The sequence below is a fragment of the Mobula birostris genome, chromosome 5, assembly GCF_030028105.1.
Source record: "Mobula birostris isolate sMobBir1 chromosome 5, sMobBir1.hap1, whole genome shotgun sequence".
NCBI classification, from domain to species: domain Eukaryota; kingdom Metazoa; phylum Chordata; class Chondrichthyes; order Myliobatiformes; family Myliobatidae; genus Mobula; species Mobula birostris.
This window is the reverse complement of record NC_092374.1, coordinates 204,925,006-204,945,821: the sequence shown is the minus strand read 5'-3', so window position 1 is coordinate 204,945,821 and position 20,816 is coordinate 204,925,006. Positions and strand designations below refer to the sequence as shown.

The following is a 20,816-nucleotide window of genomic DNA, read 5'->3' as shown; positions in this document are numbered from 1 at the left end:
CAGGACCAGCCTATTGGCTCAGGGTGTCTGACCCTCCAAGGGAGGAGTTGTACAGTTTGATGGCCACAGGCAGGAATGACTTCCTATGACGCTCTGTGTTGCATCTCGGTGGAATGAGTCTCTGGCTGAATGTACTCCTGTGCCCACCCAGTACATTATGTAGTGGATGGGAGACATTGTCCAAGATGGCATGTAACTTGGACAGCATCCTCTTTTTAGACACCACCGTCAGAGAGTCCAGTTCCATCCCGAAAACATCACTGGCCTTACGAATGAGTTTGTTGATTCTGTTGGTGTCTGCTACCCTCAGCCTGCTGCCCCAGCACACAACAGCAAACATGATGGCACTGGCCACCACAGACTCGTAGAACATCCTCAGCATCGTCCAGCAGATGTTAAAGGACCTCAGTCTCCTCAGGAAATAGAGACGGCTCTGACCCTTCTTGTAGACAGTCTCAGTGTTCCTTGACCAGTCCAGTTTATTGTCAATTCATATCCCCAGGTGTTTGTAATCCTCCACCCACAGTGTTGTGCTGAACCCATCAAATGGCCAACCAAACTAATCTCTTCTGCCTACACAGTGTGCATATCCTTCCATTTTCCTCACAATCATGTGCCTATCTACATGTCTCTTAGAAGTCTCCACTATTTCTGCCTCTACCACCACCCCAGGCACCTACCCTGCTCTGCATCTCCTTTGAAATTAGCCCCTCTCACCTTAAATCCATGTCCCCTGGTCTTAGACATTTCAACCCTGGGAAAACGATATTGTCTGTCTACTCTCTCTAGACCTCTGATGATCTTATAAACCTCTATCAGATCTCCTCCCAGCCTCCGCCGCTCCAGAGAAAACAACCCAAGTTTGTCCAGACTTTGCAGAGTTATATTTATTGTAGATAGTCAGTATTCCGACAGGGTCCAGGGTTCACCTTCAGAACAAACAGAAGCTGACGTCCTCAGGGGTGTCAGAGCATTCACTTCCCAGAATGCATGCTTCCCCCGACCCAGAGATTTAGTTGTTCCTATGAGTCACAGTTCTAGAAAAATGCTGCTGAGAAACAGGCTCTATGGCCCATCTAGTCTGTGCCAAACCATTGAAACTGCCTGTAACTCCAGAAGCAGCTTATCCACTGATGTCTGTTACAGACCCATGGACTCTCACAGCTACCTTGTCCCACCCTGCTACTTGTAAAAACACCATCGCCGTCTCTCAATTGCTCCATCTCCACCACATCTGCTATCAAGATGGGGCTTTTCATTCTAAAACGAAGGAGATGTCCTCCTTTTTAAAAGAAAGGGGGCTTCCCTTCCACCATCAACGCTGCCCTCAACCACATCTCTTCCATTTCACACACGTCTGCTCTTACCCCATCCTCCCGCCACGCTACCAGGGATAGGGTTCCTTGTCCTCACCTACCGCCCCACCAGCCTTCACGTCCAGCACATAATTCTCCGAAACCTCCGCCACCTCCAATGGGATCCCACCACCAAGCATATCTTGCCCTCCCCCCCCACCCCCCATTTCAGTTTCCGCAGGGATCGTTCCCTTCGCGGCTCCCTTTTCCGTTCATCCCTCCCCACTGATCCGCCGATCTCCCTCCTGGCACTTATCATTGCAAGCAGAACAAGTCCCTACACCTCCTCCCTCACTAACATTCAGGGCCCCGAACAGTCCTTCCAGGTGAGGCAACACTTCACCTGTGAGTCTTTTCGGGTCACTGACTATGTTCGGTGCTCCCGGCGTGACCTCTTGTATATCGGTGAGACCCGATGTAGATTGGGAGACTGCTTCGCCGAGCATCTACGCTCTGTCCGCCAGAACAAGCAGGATCTCCCTGTGGCCACCCATTTTAATTCCACTTCCCATTTCCATACCGACATGTCCATCCATGGCCTCCTCCACCGTCTTGATGAGGCCACACTCAGGTTGGAGGAACAGCACCTTATATTCTGTTTGGGTAGCCTCCAACCTGATGGCATGGACATTGATTTCTCAAACTTCCGGTAATGGCCCCACTTCCTCCCTTCACCATTTCCCATCCTCTTTCCCTGTCTCATGGTATCCCCTTGCCCACCCATCACCTCCCTCTGGTGCTCTTGCCCCCTTTTCTTTTTTCCACGGCCTTTTGTCTCTTTCAACAACTCACTTCCCAGCTCTTTACTTCATCCCTCCCCCTCTAGGTTTCACCTATCACCTGGCCTTTCTCTCTCCCTCCACCCACCTTTTAAACCTACTCCTCAGTTTTATTTCTCCAGTCCTGCTGAAGGGTTTCGGCCCAAAACGCGGACTGTACTCTTTTCCATAGATGCTGCCTGGCCTGCTGAGTTCCTCCAGCATTTTGTATGTGTTACTGGGATATCCAGCAGCTGCAGGTTTTCTCTTGCTTGTCACTTAAGCTGCCTTCTCCGATCGGCCTGCATCCCGACCATGGCCCTGCGTTCCCCTCCCATCCGTGTTCCTATCCAGACTTCTCTTAAACGTTGAAACCAAGCCCACATGGACCACTTACGCTGACAGCTCATTTCACACTATTCATGTTCCCCTTAAAACTTTTCACCTTTCACCCTTAACCCATGACCTCTGGTGTTGTAGTCCCACCTGAGCTCAGTGGGAAAAGCCTGTTTGCATTCACTCTATGTATATTTCGATTACCTCTGTCAAATCCCTCCTCAGTCTTCTATGTTCCAAGGAGTAAAGTCCTAATTCAATCGTCCCTTATAACTCAGGTCCTCCAGACTCGGCAAAATCCTTGGAATTTTTCTCTGCATGCTCTCAGCCTTATTTATATCTGTCCTGTAGGTACATGACCAAAACTGCACACAATACTGCAAATTAGACCTCATCAACATCTTGTGCTACTTCCCCCTCCTCCCCGCCAACTTCCTTCTCTACCCCGCATGCACTGTGCATCTGTAGTGTGAGGTAAACGGACTGTAGTGTGGATTCATGGATTTCTGCTGTTGTAGTCCACCCACTTCAAGATCTGACGTTTTATATGTTCGGAGATGCTCTTCTGCACACCGCTGTTGTAACGCATGGTTATTTGAGTTCCTGTTGCCTTCCTGTCAGCTTGAACCAGTCTGGCCATTCTCCTCTCACCTCCCTCATTAACCAGGCATTTTCACCCACAGAACTGCTATTTTGTTTCTCACACCATTCCCTGTAAACTCTAGAGGGCGAAAATCTCAGGAGATCAGCAGGTACTGTCTGGCACCAACAGTCATTCCATGGTCAAAGTTACTGAGATCGCATTTCTTTCCCATTCTGATGTTTGGTTCTAACAACTGAACCTTTTGACCAGGCCTGCATGCTTTTATACATTGAGTTGCTGCCACATGATTGGCTAATTACATATTTGCATTAATGAGCAAGTGTACCTAATAGAGTGGCCATCAAATGCATGTACAATGGCTAGTTGTTTTTTTTATTTTTGAGGTACAGCGTGGAATAGGCCCTCCTACAAATTCCCTCTCTTGAGATCAAGTGCCAACCAAATATTTCCAGTCTACCAAAATATTGAAACCCCCATGATCATTGCACCATGCCCTTTTTTACGTTCCTTTTCTATCTCCCATTGTAATTTGTAGCCTACATCCTGCTTGCTGTTCAGGAGCCTGTATATAACTCCCATCGGGGTCTTTTTACCCTTGCAGTTTCATCATCTTCCAATCCTATGTCGCCTTTTTCCCAAAGCTTTGATTTCAGTTTATACCACCAGAGCCATCCCACCCCTCCTGCCTACCTGCCTGTCCTTTCGATACAACGTGCGTCCTTGGATGTTAAGCTCCCAACTGCGACCTTCTTTCAGCCAGAACTCAGAGATGCTCACAAGGTCATACCCGTCAATCTCTGACTTGCCACAAAATCATCTACCTCGTTCCATTCAGTGCCTGCATTCCCATAGAACGCCTTCGGTCCTCTATTCCTCACTTTTTGATTTTGGCCCCCTTGTTACACTTTAACTCATCCCGCTGACTGCAACTTTGCCCTGTCATCTTCCTGACAGTCTCACCACTATGCACTGTATCTAGTTGTACACCAACTGTCCCAGACTTTGCCCTATCGCTCTGGTTCCCATCCCCCTTGCCAAATTAGGTTAAGCCCACCTCCATAACTCCAGCAAACCTGCCCATACGTACAGTGAAACGTCTGTGCCAAGGACCAACGCAACCGGAGGATGCGCTGGGGGCAGCCTGCAAGTGTCGCCATGCTTCTGGTGCCAACATAGCGTGCCCGCCGCTCACTAACCTGCACCCGGGGAAGACCCATGCGATTGTGGGGAGAAGTTAGAAACTCCTTACCGACTGCAGCAGGAACTGAACCGTTCTTGGACCTCACCCCCGGCCTGCTCTGAAAACTGATAAAACCCCTCCACTCTCCCACCCTGTTCTGCAGCTGGGTCTCTGACCTGAAGCGTTGTCTAGCTTCCCTTTCCGTGGGCGCTGTTAAACAGAGGTCTTCCTGTGTTTCTGATCAAATGCAGCCTTATCTGTTTCCTGAACGACTGGAAGTGTTACAGCTTTCCGTTTAACCGCTGGACTTCTGTTCTCTTTCAGAGTATGAGAGGTTGCGCAGGGAGAAAGGTAAGGCCGGCCAAAATGTGTGGGTTGTGTTGTGAAGGTGGTGGGATGGGGTAATGGCTGTATGAGGCAATAAGCCTGTGGCTGTTCCCCTCTCTAAAAGTACAATGTTTTGAATATTGGTGGGGGGGGTGATTTACGGTTTGAAGTTTGCCTATCAGGCGAAAACAAATAACACCTCAGCTGTCTCTGTACGCAATGGGGAAGACAAAGACTCTCGGTGTACAGCAGTCACAGAGGACTTCTAAAGTCCAGATGAATGGTCTCGGCCCGAAACGTCGTCTGTACGTTTCCGTAGAGCCTGAGCTGCTGAGTTCCTCCAGCGTTTTGTGTGCGTTGCTGTGGATTTGCAGCATCTGCAGAATCTCTTGTGTTTCTAAACTATCTCATCTGTTATTAATTTTTGGATCATATTTCAGAGACAGTTAAGTAATTGTGTAAAGCAAACGTTGGGCTCTTACAATTTTGCTTTATCTTTGAAACTGATATATCTGGATGGAAACCCCTTCCTCACCTATTGTTTTATCCTAGAGGTGACTAAAATTATTCCATCGTCAAGTAGAATGAGAGATTTTTTTATGTATCGAATTCCTGATGTCACGCCTTGAACAGCTACTTCTCACTGCTATCAGAACCAGTCAGCTCATTGACACACCAACTCAAGAGATTCTGCAGACGCTAGAAATCTTCAACAACATACAGAGGCACAGAGACAGAGAGAGAGAGAGAGGTAGAGACACAGAGACACACGCACACTCACAGAGTCACTCTCACACACTCACATAAAAACACATACAGTCCACTTGATCCATGCCTCTTATCATCTTGTACACTTCTATCAAGTTGCCTCTTATCTTCCTTCACGCCAAAGAGAAACTTCCCATCTCACTCAAAATACCAATAACACCTGGCTGTTTCATCCATCTGCTTGTCTAAGAGTCTGCTGAATTAATGTACGATGGGCGGCTTCCGGTCACCAGCAACGCCTCTTAATACGTTTTCATTGTCTGTTTCAGCGGACGCGGTAGGAGCAGAGAGATCAGGTGAGCTCAGTGGAGGATTTTGTCATCAGTGCTGTTGTGTTGGTTTTGCACAGTCTCATCTGTTACCCTCTGCAGTGTCAACATTCAGGTTCCTGGGCATCGTTCTATTGCAGGACCCTCATGTTGGTTCCTTCATGTTGGTCTGGGCTTGGGGGTGGGCGGGGAGGAGGTGGGGGTTAGGATCAGGGTTGTGGGGGTGGAGAGGAGGTCTGGGCTAGGGTTGGCATTGTGGGCGTGGGGGTTGGGGTGGGTGAGGAGGAGGTGGGGGGGTTGGGGTGGGTGGGGAAGAGGTCGGGGTTAGGGTTGGGGAGGTGGGGAGTAGGGGTGGGGGGGGAGGAGGTAGAGGGACAGCCAATAATTGCACAAATAGTAAAAAAAAAGCTTTTAAAAAAACACATGAATCATGAACTGCAGATTCAAGTCATCGGAAGTGAGACTCTTAGCTTTTTCCTGCATGAGTGTTGTTGTATCAGCTAATCCTGGTCTGTTTGTTACAATCACTACATTGTCTCCTGTTTTTGTTTGCTCAGAGCTTGAGAAACTTCGCAAGAAATTTGGTAAGTGAATATTCCCAGTGCTCTCCACTCACTGGGGTTGACATCTCACTACTGAATGGTTTTTACATTATGAAGACTCGCATTCCTCTTTTATTGTCATTTAGTAATGCATGCATTAAGAAATGATACAATATTTATGCCAGTCACTTTAAATGTCGGTCACAAAGTGAATAGGGCTGCTAATACCATTGTGGATAGAAGTCAGTACAGGCCCTTCGGCCCACAGTGTTGTGCTGACCTTTTAACCTACTCTGAGATCAATCTAACCCTACTTTCCTACATAACCCTCACTTTCTATCATCCGTGAGCCTAATAAGATTTTCTTAAACGTTCCTACGTGCCTGCCTCTACCACCACCGCTAACTGTGCGTAACACACACTCCTCTGTTTTTAAAAAAACTGACCTCTGAGATCTCCACCCTATACTTTCCTCCAGCCGCCTTAAATGTATGTCAATTTGAACGGCAACTTTGAGGGATCTGTGGACGTGGACCCCAAGGTCCCTCTGTTCCTCCACACTGCAAGGAATCCTGTATTCTGCCTTCAAGTTCGACCTTCCAAAGTGAATCACTTCACTCTTCTAACCTTATGATAGCCTGTGATATACCTCGGTGTGCACGAACTGTGGGGAATCTTGCTGGATGTTGGGATTTGGGACTAAAAGGTGTTTTGCATCTGTTCTTTTTGTGTTTTACAGAGGAGGAAAACAAGGCAATCACAGCTGGTATGTGCTGAGTTGTTCACAGGTTAACTACGCGGTCCCGCGTTTTGCGACGATGAGAGGTTGTAGGTGAATGTGGGATGGATACCCTGGCTGGGCCTCACTAAAACAATCTCCCCACGAGGATATTAGCCACTCCCCTCAGTGTAGGATTGGCCTGGGGACTCCAGCTCTGCTTTCTCCTCAGGGTTTACTCCTGAAGCCTTCCCTGTGAATAGGTATAACTGCAAGGCAGGGGAGGTTTGAGATTAGAGGTTTCCTTCTCCTAGATCAGCTGAAAACCTTGTCCGAAGAGTCCTGTCCTGCCCGAGGCAACCGGTTTTCAGGTGCTAGTAATCCACGAATGTCCACTATCCTGTCAGTAGAAACGTTCTGCCGGGCTTAGTAGCTATGTCATAAGTGACTTGGTTGTCAGAGGCTATTTTAGATGCATGGCTTCGGGAGCAGTTAATACTTATTTATTCATTGATTTATTTATCTAGCTATTTATTGACCTACTGAGATACAGCACGGAATAGGCCCTTCCGGCCCTTTGACCCCCACCACCCAGAAACCCCTGATTTAATCCGAGCCTGACCATGGGACAAGTTACAACGACCCCCACCACCCAGCAACCCCTGATGTAATCCGAGCCTGACCATGGGACAAGTTACAATGACCCCCACCACCCAGCAACCCCTGATTTAATCCGAGCCTGACCATGGGACAAATTACAATGGCCCCCACCACCCAGCAACCCCTGATTTAATCCGAGCCTGACCATGGGACAAGTTACAATGACCCCCACCACCCGCAACCCCTGATTTAATCCGAGCCTCACCATGGGACAAGTTACAACGACCCCCACCACCCAGAAACCCCTGATTTAATCCGAGCCTGACCATGGGACAAGTTACAATGACCAATTAACCTGCCAACTGGTATATCTTTGGACTGTGGGAGGAAACTGGAGCACCCACAGAAACACACAGAGATGGGGAAAACGTACAAACTCCTTACAGGCAGTGGTGGGAATTGATCCTAGGTCACCTGTACTGTAAAGCATTGTGCTGATGATTACACTACCGTACCACCCAACAGGCAGTGGGAGCTTATCCCACTATCTCCCCTGGCTGGGACAACCTTAAGGAACAGATTGCACGGTAGTGCTACAGCAGAACAACAAATTTCACAATGTATTTATTTTTCAGTCCATTATGTCCCCAGTCTTGCTGTCATCGGCAAATTTGCTTATCCAGTTGACCACGCCATTGTGCAGGTGGTGTGACCACTTCTGTCTATAGTGCTCTGTTTTCCTCATTCCCAACTGCTGCCCCCCCCCCCCAGTTGATCCGCGCTCTGGAAAAACAGTTGTGAACAGATTGACAACCTTTTTGCTAATGATTGTTTCCGTTGCAGATTACAAGAAGCTCCAGACCGAGTTTGGTGAGTGTGGAATCAGAAGACGCCTTTGTTCAGTTAGCTTGTCTCGCTCCTGGTTGGGTTATATTCCTCAGCCTTGCTCATTGCTGTTGGCCAAGGGCTTGTCTGGCCGTTTGGCGCCATTCGAGGCACTCGTGCTGGGATTTAGTTACACAGACATCACTCCAGCCTTTTCAAGTGTTCCATGCAGTTCATCCTTCAGTAAGATGACTGGCAAATCCTCTAATCTCCATAGCACAGTCCCACGACGCTGTGCTGACCTTTTAACCTGCTGCAAGGTCAATCTAGACCAGGGGTTCCCGACCTGGCGTCCACAGACCCCTCAGTTAATGGTCGGGATCCATGGCATATAAAGGTTGGGAAGCCCTTATCTTGTCTTTCCCTCCCACATAACCCTCCATTTTTGTATCATCCATGGACCCACCTAAGAGTCTGTTAAATGTCCCTAATGTATCTGCCTCTACCACTCCTGTCAGGGATTTCCATGCACACAGAACTCTGTGTACCTCTGACATCTCCCCATTTCCACACTGGGAAAGAGTCTTTGGCTGTCCACTCTATCGATGTCTCTGATCAATTTATATACCTCTTTCGAGTCCCCTCTCATCCTCCTCCACTCCAAGGAGAAAAACCCAAGCTCGTTCAACCTACATCTGTTTAGATAAAGCAGATTAATAGATTTTCGAAGGGCACTACGTAGAGCCAACTGCAGACACGAGAGACTGGTGATACTGGAATTAGCAGCAACACATACAAAGCAAAGGTGGAACTCAGCAGGTCAGGCAGCACCTACGGAATGAAAAAGGGTTTGGACCCGAAATATTATCTGGCCTTTACCTTCCGTAGAGCCAATTGATGGCCAGAGCATGTAACTGCACTGTAAAAGCATAAGACCATAAGATGTAGTAGTAGAATGAGGCCGTTCGGCCCATCAAGTCTGTTCCACCATTTCATCATGCCTATCAGCCCCAATCTCCTGTCTTCTCTCCATATCCCTTCATGCCCTGACAGATCAAGAACCTGTTAACCTCTGCTTTAAATATACCCAATGACTTGGCCTCCACAGTCGTCTGTGTCAATAAATTCCACAGAATCACTGCTCTCTGGCGAAATAAATTCTTCTCCATCTCTGTTCTAAAGTGGATGTCTCCCTCTATTCTGAGGCTGTGTCCTCTGATCGTGGGCTCTCCCACCATGGGAACCGTCCTCCCCACAGCCACCCTGCTGAGGCCTTCCACCATTTCAATGAGGCCCCTCCTCATTCTTCTGAGTTCCAGTGAGTGTAAGCAAGTGAGTAAGAGTTAATTAAAGATCAACTCTACAGTCCCATATCCATTGAAGCCCAGTGAAATCTGTCACTTATCAACATCATCCAACGTGGTCCGCGGATTGTGTTAGGGGCAGTCCACAAGTGTCTTCGTGCTTCTGGCGCCAATATGCATGCCCACGGCTCAAAGTTCAAAGTAAATTTACTATCAAAGTACATATCTGTCACCATATACAACCCTGAGATTCATTTCCTTGTGGGCATTCATGGTAAATCTAAGAACACAATGAATGACCGCACCCAACAGAATGGACAAACAACCAATGTGCAAAAGACGACAAACTGTGCAAATAATAAGCAAATAAACAAAAAATATCGAGAGCATGAGATGAAGGGTCCTTGATAGTGAGTCCATAGGTTGTGGGAGCAGCTGAGTGATGGTGTGGGTGAGGTTATCCCCTCTGGTTCAGGGGGATAGTCGAGGGCATAACTGTACCTGAACCTGGTGGTGTGCATGGCCTGGGTGGTGGTTCCTGCTGGTTGAGGGGTAATGACTGTTCCTGACCCTGGTGGTGTGGGTCCTGGGGCTCCTGTACCTCCTGCCTGATGGTGACAGTAGTGAGACGAGAGCCTGGCCTGGGTGGTGGTTTCCTGCTGGTTGAGGGGTAATGACTGTTCCTGACCCTGGTGGTGTGGGTCCTGGGGCTCCTGTACCTCCTGCCTGATGGTGACAGTAGTGAGATGAGAGCGTGTTCTGGGTGGTGGTTTCCTGCTGGTTGAGGGGTAATGACTGTTCCTGACCCTGGTGGTGTGGGTCCTGGGGCTCCTGTACCTCCTGCCTGATGGTGACAGTAGTGAGACGAGAGCCTGGCCTGGGTGGTGGTTTCCTGCTGGTTGAGGGGTAATGACTGTTCCTGACCCTGGTGGTGTGGGTCCTGGGGCTCCTGTACCTCCTGCCTGATGGTGACAGTAGTGAGATGAGAGCGTGTTCTGGGTGGTGGTTCCTGCTGGTTGAGGGGTAATGACTGTTCCTGACCCTGGTGGTGTGGGACTCGAGTCTCCTGTACCTCCTGCCTGATGGTGACAGTAGTGAGATGAGAGCGTGTCCTGGGTGGTGGTTCCTGCTGGTTGAGGGGTAATGAGTGTTCCTGACCCTGGTGGTGTGGGTCCTGGGGCTCCTGTACCTCCTGCCTGATGGTGACAGTAGTGAGATGAGAGCGTGTCCTGGGTGGTGGGGATCCTTGGCGATGGATGCTGCTTTCCTGCCACAGTGCTCTGTGTAGATGTGATCAGTGGTGGGGAGCTCGAAGTCCGGTTGATTAGCGCCTGCTGTAAAGGTACTCTATGCTGGGAGTAAACCAGAGCACCCGGAGGAAACCCACATGGTCACGGGACAACAGAAAAACTCCTGACAGACACTGGCGGGAATTGAACCCCGGTTGCTCGTTTCTGGCACTGTGAAGTGTTACACTATCGGGCATGATACAAAGCCACTAAGATGTCATGGCAAAATTAATCGGGAGATGTTAGAGTCGTAGAAAACTACAGCACAGCAACAGGCCCTTCAGTCCATCTATTATGTGCTGAACCATTTAAACTGCCTAGTCTCAAAAGGGGATAATTTCACTCAACTTCACGTGCCCAGTCATTGAATAGTTCACTTTCAAGGACTCTGCATGTCATGATCTCAATATTTATTGCTTATTTGTTTATTATAATTAATTTTAATTTTTGTATTTACACAGTTTTGCTGCCTTCTGTACTTGCTCTGGTTGAATGCCCACGTTGAGCAGGTTTTCATTGATTCTGTTACAGCTGCTATTCTATAGATATATTGAGTATGCCTACAAGAAAGTGAATCTCAGGGTTGTGTATGGTGACATATATATTAAAATTAACTTTGAAATTTGAACTTTAACCTGCAGCTGGACCATAGTCCTCCATACTCCTCCAATCCATGTACCTATCCAAACTTCTCCTAGATGCCAAATTGGAAATCACACCCACCACTTGCACTGGCAGCTCGTTCCACAGTCTCCCCACCCTCTGAGTGAAGAAGTTTCCCCTCACCTTCCCCTTAAACATTTCACCTTTCACCCTTAACCCCTGACCTCTATTTCTTGCCTCAGCCAACCTCAGAGGAAAATGGTTGCTTGTGTTTACCCTATGTATACCGCTATCAAATCTCCCCTCAGTTAGATTGAGGATTTACGGTGATGAATGTGGAGGTTGTATTTTTTGTTAAATGTTTTTGAGATAACTTGGTCTCTCTGGGAATATTTCATTGAAAAATTAAAGTTCTATGCTTGAATTAATTTTCTCTTTTCATTTCAGAACAATGGAGACCCCTTGTCACATTAGGTATGTCAGGCCGGTGGAGGAATGTGCCAGGATTAATTATGAACCTGATCTCTCACCCACAGAGTCTGAGAACAATACCACACAGAAACTGGCCCTTCGGCCCATTTAGTCAATGCAGCCTGGCAATCTGAGTTATGATGCTCCTGTACCACCTCCCTGACGGCAGTGGGTCAAGGAGATTGTGGGATGGGTGGTGGGGATCATCAACAATGCTTTGGGCCCTTTGTCTACAATGCTTCTGATAAATGGCACAAATAGGGGGGAGTGAGACCCCAGTGATCCACTGACTTCAAAGTATTTTTGAACATTTTGCACAGTAAATAGAAAGGAAGATAGAAAATAAATAGAGCACCACAGCCCAGAAAGAGGCCCTTCGGCCCATCTAGTCCATGGCAAACTATTAATCTGACTAGTGCCACTGACCTGCACCCAGACCATAGCACAACATATCCCTCCCATTCCTGTACCTATCCAAATTTCATTTAAATGTTGAAATCTCAAACCGGTATTCACCACTCCCGCGAGCAGCTCATTCCACACTCTCACCACCTTATAACTCAGGTCCTCAATTCCCAGCTTTATCCTTGGAAGTTTGGTTGGGGCTCCTTCAATCTTACTGATAATTTTCCTTTAAGTAGGTGACCAGAATAGCGCACAAACTCCAAATTGTCACTGTGCAAGTTTGCACATTTGTGCAATGTCTCTGCCCCATCCCTGTCACAGGGGCAAGAGGAGTATAGCAAAAATAATCAGTCTTGCTGACAGGATGGTGGTAAACGACCATCTCACTCAATCAGGAGCACACACACTGGGCCTTGTAGATATGGGAATTAAGGAAATCGAGGATTTGGGGGCTTAGTAAAGTAAAATGGTGCTCATATAATAGTGTTAACTTCCGGCGAATTCTTACCACTCTCACCCCCTCTCCTTTTTTACATTGAGGTAATGGTGTTAACTTCAGGAGAACTCTCATACCCTGTCCATCTTTACACTGAGGTAAATTCAGGAGAACTCACACCCTCTCCTCCTTACATTAAGGTGTTAACTTCAGGAGAACTCTCTCTCCCTCCCTTTTTACATTGAGGTAAAGGTGTTAACTTCAGGAGAACTCTCATCCCCTGTCCATCTTTATGTCAGCAGCATAGCAGTTTCAAACTCCTGGAATTGCACATTAGAACACATTCAACACAACCAGGACAAAGTTCTAAGTGCTCCCGCCACGTTGTGTCACCCTGCAACCTTATTCTTCAATCTCTTTGAATTATGGAGGACAGCATGTGTATAAATGTCTCTGTCCAGCAGACCTCATCATGACTCCAGCATTTCTACTACTTTTTAATCGTACACACGATTTTTTTTGTGTTCTGTCGCTGACCAGCAGTGAACCATCTGATCGGCCTGTCAGAGTTCTCTTTGGGAACTAGTTGCCTTGATTAGCATTTCTGATCCGGCTATTGTTCACGATTGCATTTAATAAAAAGGAAAGGAAAGCTCACCAACACCTGTACTTCCTGAGCAGGCTGAAGAGAGCTGGACTTTGCACAAACATGCTCAAGTTATGGTACGGATGAGTAGTAGATAGCATCCTGACTAGCTGCATCACCGTGTGGTACCGAAACGGCACTGTGTGGTGGGCAGGAAGGCTTACAGCGGGTAGTCACAATTGCCCAATGCAACCCTAACCCAGCCTAACTACCAAGAAGAAAATATGCACTGTCAGGTGCTGGAACAGGACCAGAAACATAAGCCCATAAGACAAACGAGCAGAATTGGGCCATTCAGCCCATCGAGTCTGATCCCAGATCTCACTCAACCCCATACACCTGCCTTCCATCATATCCTATAATGCCCTGATTGATCAGGAAACAATCAATTTCTGCCTTAAATCTACTCACGGATTTGGCCTCCACTGCTGTCTGTGGCGGAGCATTCCACAGATTCCTCACTCACTGGCTAAAACAAAAAAAATCCTCCTTCCTTCTGTTTTAGAAGGTCGCCCCTCAATTTTGAGGCTGTGCCCTCTGGTTCTAGATAGCCCCACCATGGGAAATGTCCTCTCCACATCTACCCTATCTAGTCCTTTCAACATGCAGTGAGTTTCAATGAGATCCCCATGCATTCTTCTAAATTCCAGTGAGTACAGGCCCAAAGCTGCCAAATGCTCCTCAAATTTTAACTGCTTCATTCCCAGAATCATCCTTGTGAACCTTCTCTGGACTCTCGCCAATGACAACACATTCTTTCTGAGATGTGGGGCCCAAAGTTGTTTACAATACTCCAAGTGTGGCTTGACTAATGTCTTATAAAGGCTCAGCATTATTTCCTTGTTTTTATATTCTATTTCCGTTGAAATAAATGCCAACATTGCATTTACCTTCTTTACCACAGACTCAACCTGTAAATTAACCTTCTGGGAGTCTTGCACGAGACTTTCTAAGTCCCTCTGCACCTCTGATGTTTGAACCTTCTCCCCATTTAGTTAATAGTCCGCACTATTGTTCCTTTTACCAAAGTGCATTATCGTACATTTCCCAACATTGTATTCCATCTGCCGATTTTTTGCCCATTCTTCCAGTTTGTCTAGGTCCTGCTGCAATTGCATTGCTTCTTCAGCACTACCTATCCCTCCACCTATCTTTGTATCACCCACAAAGCCATCAATTCCATAACCTAAATCATTGACAAACAATGTGAAGAGCAGCAGTCCCAATACTGACCCCTGAGAAACACCACTAGTCTCTGGCAGGTGACCAAAAAAGGTCCCTTTTATTCCCACTCGCTGCCTCTTGCCTGCCAGCCACATTCCTCTGTCCATGCCATAGGAAATCCAAGTAAATGACATTCACTGCCTCGCCTTCATCCACCCTGCTTGTTACTTCCTCGAAGAACTCCAATAGATTTGTCAGGCAAGATTTCCCTTTACAGAGTCCATGCTGACTTTGACTTCTTTTATCATTAGTCTCCAAGTACCCCAAAATCTCATCCTTAATAATAGACTCCAATTACTTTCCTAACCACTGGGGTTAGGCTAACTGTCCTATAATTTCCTTTATTTTGCCTTCCACCCTTCTTAGAGAGTGGAGTGATATTTACAATCTTCCAGTTTTCCGGGACCATGCCAGAATCAAACGATTCTTGTAGGATCTTATCAATTGGATCCCTTATCTGTTCAGCAACCTCTCTCAGGACTCTGGGATGTAGTCCATCTGGTCCAGGTGACTTATCCACCTTAACACCTTTGAAACCATAGAAACTACAGCACAGACACAGGCCTTTTGGCCCTTCTTGGCTGTGCCGAACCATTTTCTGCCTAGTCCCACTGACCTGCACACAGACCATATCCCTCCATATACCTCCCATCCATGTATCTGTCCAATTTATTCTTAAATGTTAAAAAAGTTGAGCTTGCATAGCATATTTTCCTTTGTAATAGCAATGGCACTCACTCCTGCTCCCTGACACTCACGGACCTCTGACACACTGCTAGTGTGTTTCACAGTGAAGACAGATGCAAAGTACCCATTAAGTTCATCTGCCATTCCTTTGTGCCCCATTACTACCTGACCAGTATCATTTTCCAGTGGTCAAGTATCAACTCTCACCTCCCTTTTACTCTTTATATAAATGAAAAAACTTTTGGTATCCTGCTTTATATTATTTTCTAGTTTGCCCTCAAATTTTATCTTTTCCCTTCCTATAGCTTTTTTAGTTGCCTTTTGTTGGATTCTTATTCACCTTTGCTACCTCTCCTTGGCTTTTATGTAGTCCTTAAGTTCCCTTGTCAGCCATGGTTACCTACCACTGCCATTTGAGAACTACTTCCTCTGTGGGACAGATCTGTCCTGCGCCTTGTGAACTATTCCCAGAAACTTCAGCCATCTCTGCTCTGCCATCATCCCCGCCAGTATCCTCCTCCAATTCAGTTGGACAAGCTCCTCTCTCATGCAGGATCCCACACTTGATGCAGGATTTATCCTGAAGGATCCCATGCATCCTGCTCATGGGCTGTTTGTCCTACTAAATATCTTCAATATTTAATATTTGTAATCCAGGGAGTGTGAAGTGCAGAACCAAATATCGCTGTGATGATTGTACGTTCTAGTACCAATTGTTTGGCGACTATAAAGTATAACCTTAAAGTAAAAGTACTCCCATCAGGCATGGCATCCACCAGGACCACCAGACTCCAAAATAGTTACTTTCCCAAGCAGTAAGGCTGATCAACACCTCCACCCACTAACTTGACCACTACTTTATTATTTCCTGTCAGTCACCTTAGCCCTTAATCCCGTACCTGGCATCCTTTATGGACATACAATCAGTCTGTGCACAGTATTTAAGCTATTTCATGTACGGGTATTTTTTGTGTGTTGTTTTAGTATTATTATTGTGTTCTTTGGTTTTTTTTTTGGTGCTGTGTTGGAACCGGAGTAACAATTATTTTGTTCTCCTTTACATTTGTGTACTGTAAATTAAACAGTCTGAAATCATGAGGTTAAAAAAAAGGGAATGAGGCCTGATCTCATTGATTGGCAACACAGCAGGGATCAAGTGGCCTTCCCAGCTTCTGAATTTCATGTAAAAATAATTTCAGTAAGACTGTCTTGTATCTTTATTCCAGTTTCCCAGCATTACCCATCGTTCTCATCCTGGCTTTACCCATGTTCCCCATAACCCCCGTCTCTCTATCTTAAGCCCTCCGACTTCGCTTCATATGATTACGCAACTTGCTTGAAAGAGATTTCCCAGTGATCTGAGGGCGTTTCCCTGTCTTAAACCACCTGCCCCTTATCTTGAGACCATCATCCTGAGGCTTATAAGTCAAGTAGTCACTTTTTGTTGTCATTTCGACCATAACTGCTGGTACAGTACACAGTAAAAACCAGATGACGTTTTCAGGACCATGGTGCTACATGTAACCCTGTTACATAACAAAACCACGTTAGCATATTATACACAATATGCTGGAGAAAGTCAGCAAGTCAGATAGCATCTATTTCAGTGACTGTGGTTTGATGTTTTCTATTCTGTGGGTTTTGCCCATTTGTTTTGTTTTTTTCTGTGTTGAGTGTCTGATGTTTAGTTTGAACGGGTTCCATGCTGTTTTTTTTGTTTCAAGGCTGTCTGTGACAAATTTCTGGGTTGTATACTGAATGCATACTTTGATTATAAATGTAGTTTGAACTTTAAACTTCACCATGATGTAACTGGCCACTTTCCTGACTTTGACCTTACTGAAATTACGATTACCTATGATTGCCCACAGATCCCTAGCTCTTTGCAAGTGGGGTGTTAGTTTCTCTTTTTAATTCTTTGTGCCTCACGTCTTCTATTTCTTTTTCCAGAATGGAACAGGATGCGAAGTCACGCAGGTAAGACCATTGGGGAATGAAGTGCACTTGCCAAACTGATCTTTCCCTCCGTACTGAGGCATTAGCTCCTGGTGTCGGAGCAATGCTGGCAGGCTGCCCCTTATCCTCTGTTACCTTTGATTACAGGGAGTTGTGTTGCCTTCAGATCAGTCAGGTAGTCTTTCATAAATTCCGTAAGTTTTCTTTATTAAGTAAGTGCTGGAAAGTAACTGATCTCAAGGTAGTGGCTGGTAACATCTGGTGGGTTTCTTACACAGAGTGCTGGGTGCGTGGAACACCCTGCCAGTACAGGGCATGCTGGAGGCAGATACATTCAGGGTAACTGGGCTGAGAAGTGGCAGATGGAGTTCAACCCAGATAAGTGTGAGGTGGTTCATTTTGGTAGGTCAAATATGATGGCAGAATATAGCATTAATGGTAAGACTCTTGGCAGTGTGGAGGATCAGAGGGATCTTGGGGTCCGAGTCCATAGGACACTCAAAGCTGCTGCGCAGGTTGACTCTGTGGTTAAGAAAGCATACGGTGTATTGGCCTTCATCAATCGTGGTATTGAGTTTAGAGGTCGAGAGGTAATGTTGCAGCTATATAGGACCCTGGCCAGACCCCACTTGGAGTACTGTGCTCAGTTCTGGTCGCCTCACTACAGGGAGGATGTGGAAGCCATAGAAAGGGTGCAGAGGAGATTTACAAGGACGTTACCTGGATTGGGGAGCATGCCTTATGAGAATAGGTTGAGTGAACTTGGTCTTTTCTCCTTGGAGCAACGGAGGATGAGAGGTGACCTGATAGAGGTGTATAAGATGATGAGAGGCATTGATCGTGTGGCTAGTCAGAGGCTTTTTCCCAGGGCTGAAATGGTTGCCACAAGAGGACACAGGTTTAAGGTGCTGGGAAGTAGGTACAGAGGAGATGGCAGGGCTAAGTTTTTCACTCAGAGAGTGGTGAGTGTGTGGAATGGGCTGCCGGCGATGGTGGTGGAGGTGGATACGATGGGCTCTTTTAAGAGACATTTAGATAGGTCCTTGGAGCTTAGTATAATAGAGGGCTATGGGTAAGCCTAGTAATTTCTAAGGTTGGGACATGTTCGGCACAACTTTGTGGGCCGAAGGGCCTGTATTGTGCTGTCGGTTTTCTGTGTTTCTATTTGAGTGTTTCGATTTGCTAGATAGGCACATGGACGATGGAAAAATAGAGTGTTGTGTGGAAGGGAAGGATTAGATATACCTTAAGAGAAGGTTAAATGTATCATTCCCTCCACAGCACCTGGATGGTATTGGTTTTAATCTCTCTGCACCGGTTTCTTGGGCAGAGCTTAGGAAGTTGCCCCGACTGTGGCATGGTGACAATGCTCATAGATGAGGAAAGGCAAAATTCAAACTTCAGATAAATTTATTATCAAAAGTAGATATGTGTAACCATATACTACCTAGTGATTCATTTCCTGCAGATATTCACAGGAGAAAAGAAATACAATAGAATTTATGAAAAATTATACATAGGGGAAGACTGACATGACCAGTGTACAAAAGAGTAAGTTTAGAACATGGAGGAATGTCCTACCATTCACTGTTTAGGTTTTACACAGTAAAGCACTCACAGAGCACTCTTAACTGGTTCCGTCGCTGTCTGGTATGGAAGTTCTACCGAACAGGATCCGAAAATTGTAAAGTCAGCCAGCTGCATCGTGGGCACTGGCCTCCCCGGTAGTGAGGACTTCTTCGAAAGGCGATGCCTCAAAAAAGCGGCATCCATCATTAAGGACCCCCCTCACCCAGGACATGCCCTCTTCTCACTGCTACCATCAGGGAGGAGGTACAGGAGCCTGAAGACACACACTGAATGATTCAGGGACAGCTCCTTCCCCTCTGCCATCAGGTTTCTGAATGGACAATGAACACTTACCTCAGTAACGTTGTTCCCTCTCTATTTGCACTAATTAATTTATATATACTTATCGTAATTTATAATTTTTATTATTATGTATTGCAATGTACTGCTGCCACGTCACAACAAATTTCACAACATATGCTAGTGATGTTGATGGAGATTTACCCTGGTTTATGGAACTGGCAGGTTAGAGTGTCTGAGTCTCAGGTCTGAAGCCTCCTGATGTGGAAGGCAGTGAATTTCGGGAAGTCTCCAACCCCAGAAGGTTGTAGTTGCTAAGTCACGTAATACAGTCAAGGTGGAATTGACTGTCTGGGAAGTGGAGGATATAGGGTCTGGATAGATAGACTTTGGGTCAGGGATAGCAGTTAGTGAGATGCTTTACAACGCCAGCAACCCAGTTCAATCCCTGCTGCTGCCTGTAAGGGTTTAGTACGTTCTCCCTGTGACCAGATGCTTTGGTTTCCTCCCACATTCCGATTCCGCAGCAGTTCCCGAGGAGACATCGGATTGCGCATAATTAGGCACTTGGCAAGGTCCGGTAAAAAGAAGCTAGGTTTAAGCGGAGCAGACGTTGTGTTGAGTGGGTCAGTGTTTGAGTCACCTGAGGCTTTGGCTCATCAAGGCCGGTGAGGAGAGGCGTAGGCTCTAGGTGGTTCTTTTTCACTATTTATTCTGTCTTACTATACATAAGGATGTCAGGCAGGGTACTGGAATACTGCTCTTGTGGGATCTGGGAAGGCAGGGAGCCCTCCAGTCTCCCTGACGACTACATCTGCAAGAAGTACATCCAGCTGCAGCTTCTAACAAACCACATTAAAGAGTCAGAGCTGGAACTGGATGAATTCTGGATCGTTCAGGAGGCTGAGTGGGTGACAGATAGGACATAGAAGGAGATAGTTACACCCACGGTGCAGGACACAGATAAATAGGTGACTGTCACGTTGGGGGAAAAGGGGTAGGCAGCCAGTGTGGAGTACCTCTGTGGCCTTTGTGCTGTTGTATCTGTTGGAGGGGGTGGAATGACCGAACAGAGGAAAGTCACAGCGGTCAGGTCTCTGGCACTGATTTTGGCTCTGTGGCTCCGAAGGGAAGAGGGGAGACGAGGCGACCTGTGTTGATAGGGGATTCATTGGTTAGAGAACAGAAAGGAGGTTTTGTGAATGAGAACGAGATTCCTGGATGGCATGTTGCCTCCTGGGTGCCAGGGTCGGGGACAGCTCGGATGAAGTCAACAGCATGCTTGCGCGGGAGGGTGAGCAGCCAGAGGTGGTTGTCCACATTGGTACCAATGACCTGGGTCGAAGGCTTGAGTTCAGAGTTAGGCGCTAAATTAAAGGACAGGATCTCCAGATTGCTACCCGTCCCGCTATTGATGTCAGGCTGACTGGCCTATAATTTCCTGCAAACACGAGGAAATCTGCAGATGCTGGAAATTCAAGCAACACACACAAAATGCTGGTGGAACGCAGCAGGCCAGGCAACATCTATAGGAAGAGGTACAGTCGACATTTCAGGCCGAGACCCTTCGTCAGGACTAACTGAAAGAAGAGATAGTCAGAGATTTCCTCCTCTACTGTCAAGATGAAGCCACATTCAGGTTGG

General features: G+C 46.8%; 1 protein-coding gene across 2 annotated transcripts in view; it reads left to right on the top strand.

The window, feature by feature from the left end:
• LOC140198301 (butyrophilin subfamily 2 member A1-like) overlaps positions 1–20,816 on the top strand; it is a 60,055-nt gene that overhangs the window by 30,356 nt on the left and 8,883 nt on the right. For both annotated transcript variants that reach the window (XR_011886159.1, XM_072259373.1), the window contains exons 9-15: positions 4,558–4,584; positions 5,598–5,624; positions 6,155–6,181; positions 6,879–6,905; positions 8,301–8,327; positions 11,926–11,952; positions 17,298–17,324. Coding sequence is in view for 1 of the 2 variants with exons in the window: in XM_072259373.1 (XP_072115474.1) it covers positions 4,558–4,584; positions 5,598–5,624; positions 6,155–6,181; positions 6,879–6,905; positions 8,301–8,327; positions 11,926–11,952; positions 17,298–17,324 (189 nt within the window). In the remaining variant the exon portion in view is untranslated. The remainder of the gene's footprint in view (positions 1–4,557; positions 4,585–5,597; positions 5,625–6,154; positions 6,182–6,878; positions 6,906–8,300; positions 8,328–11,925; positions 11,953–17,297; positions 17,325–20,816) is intronic.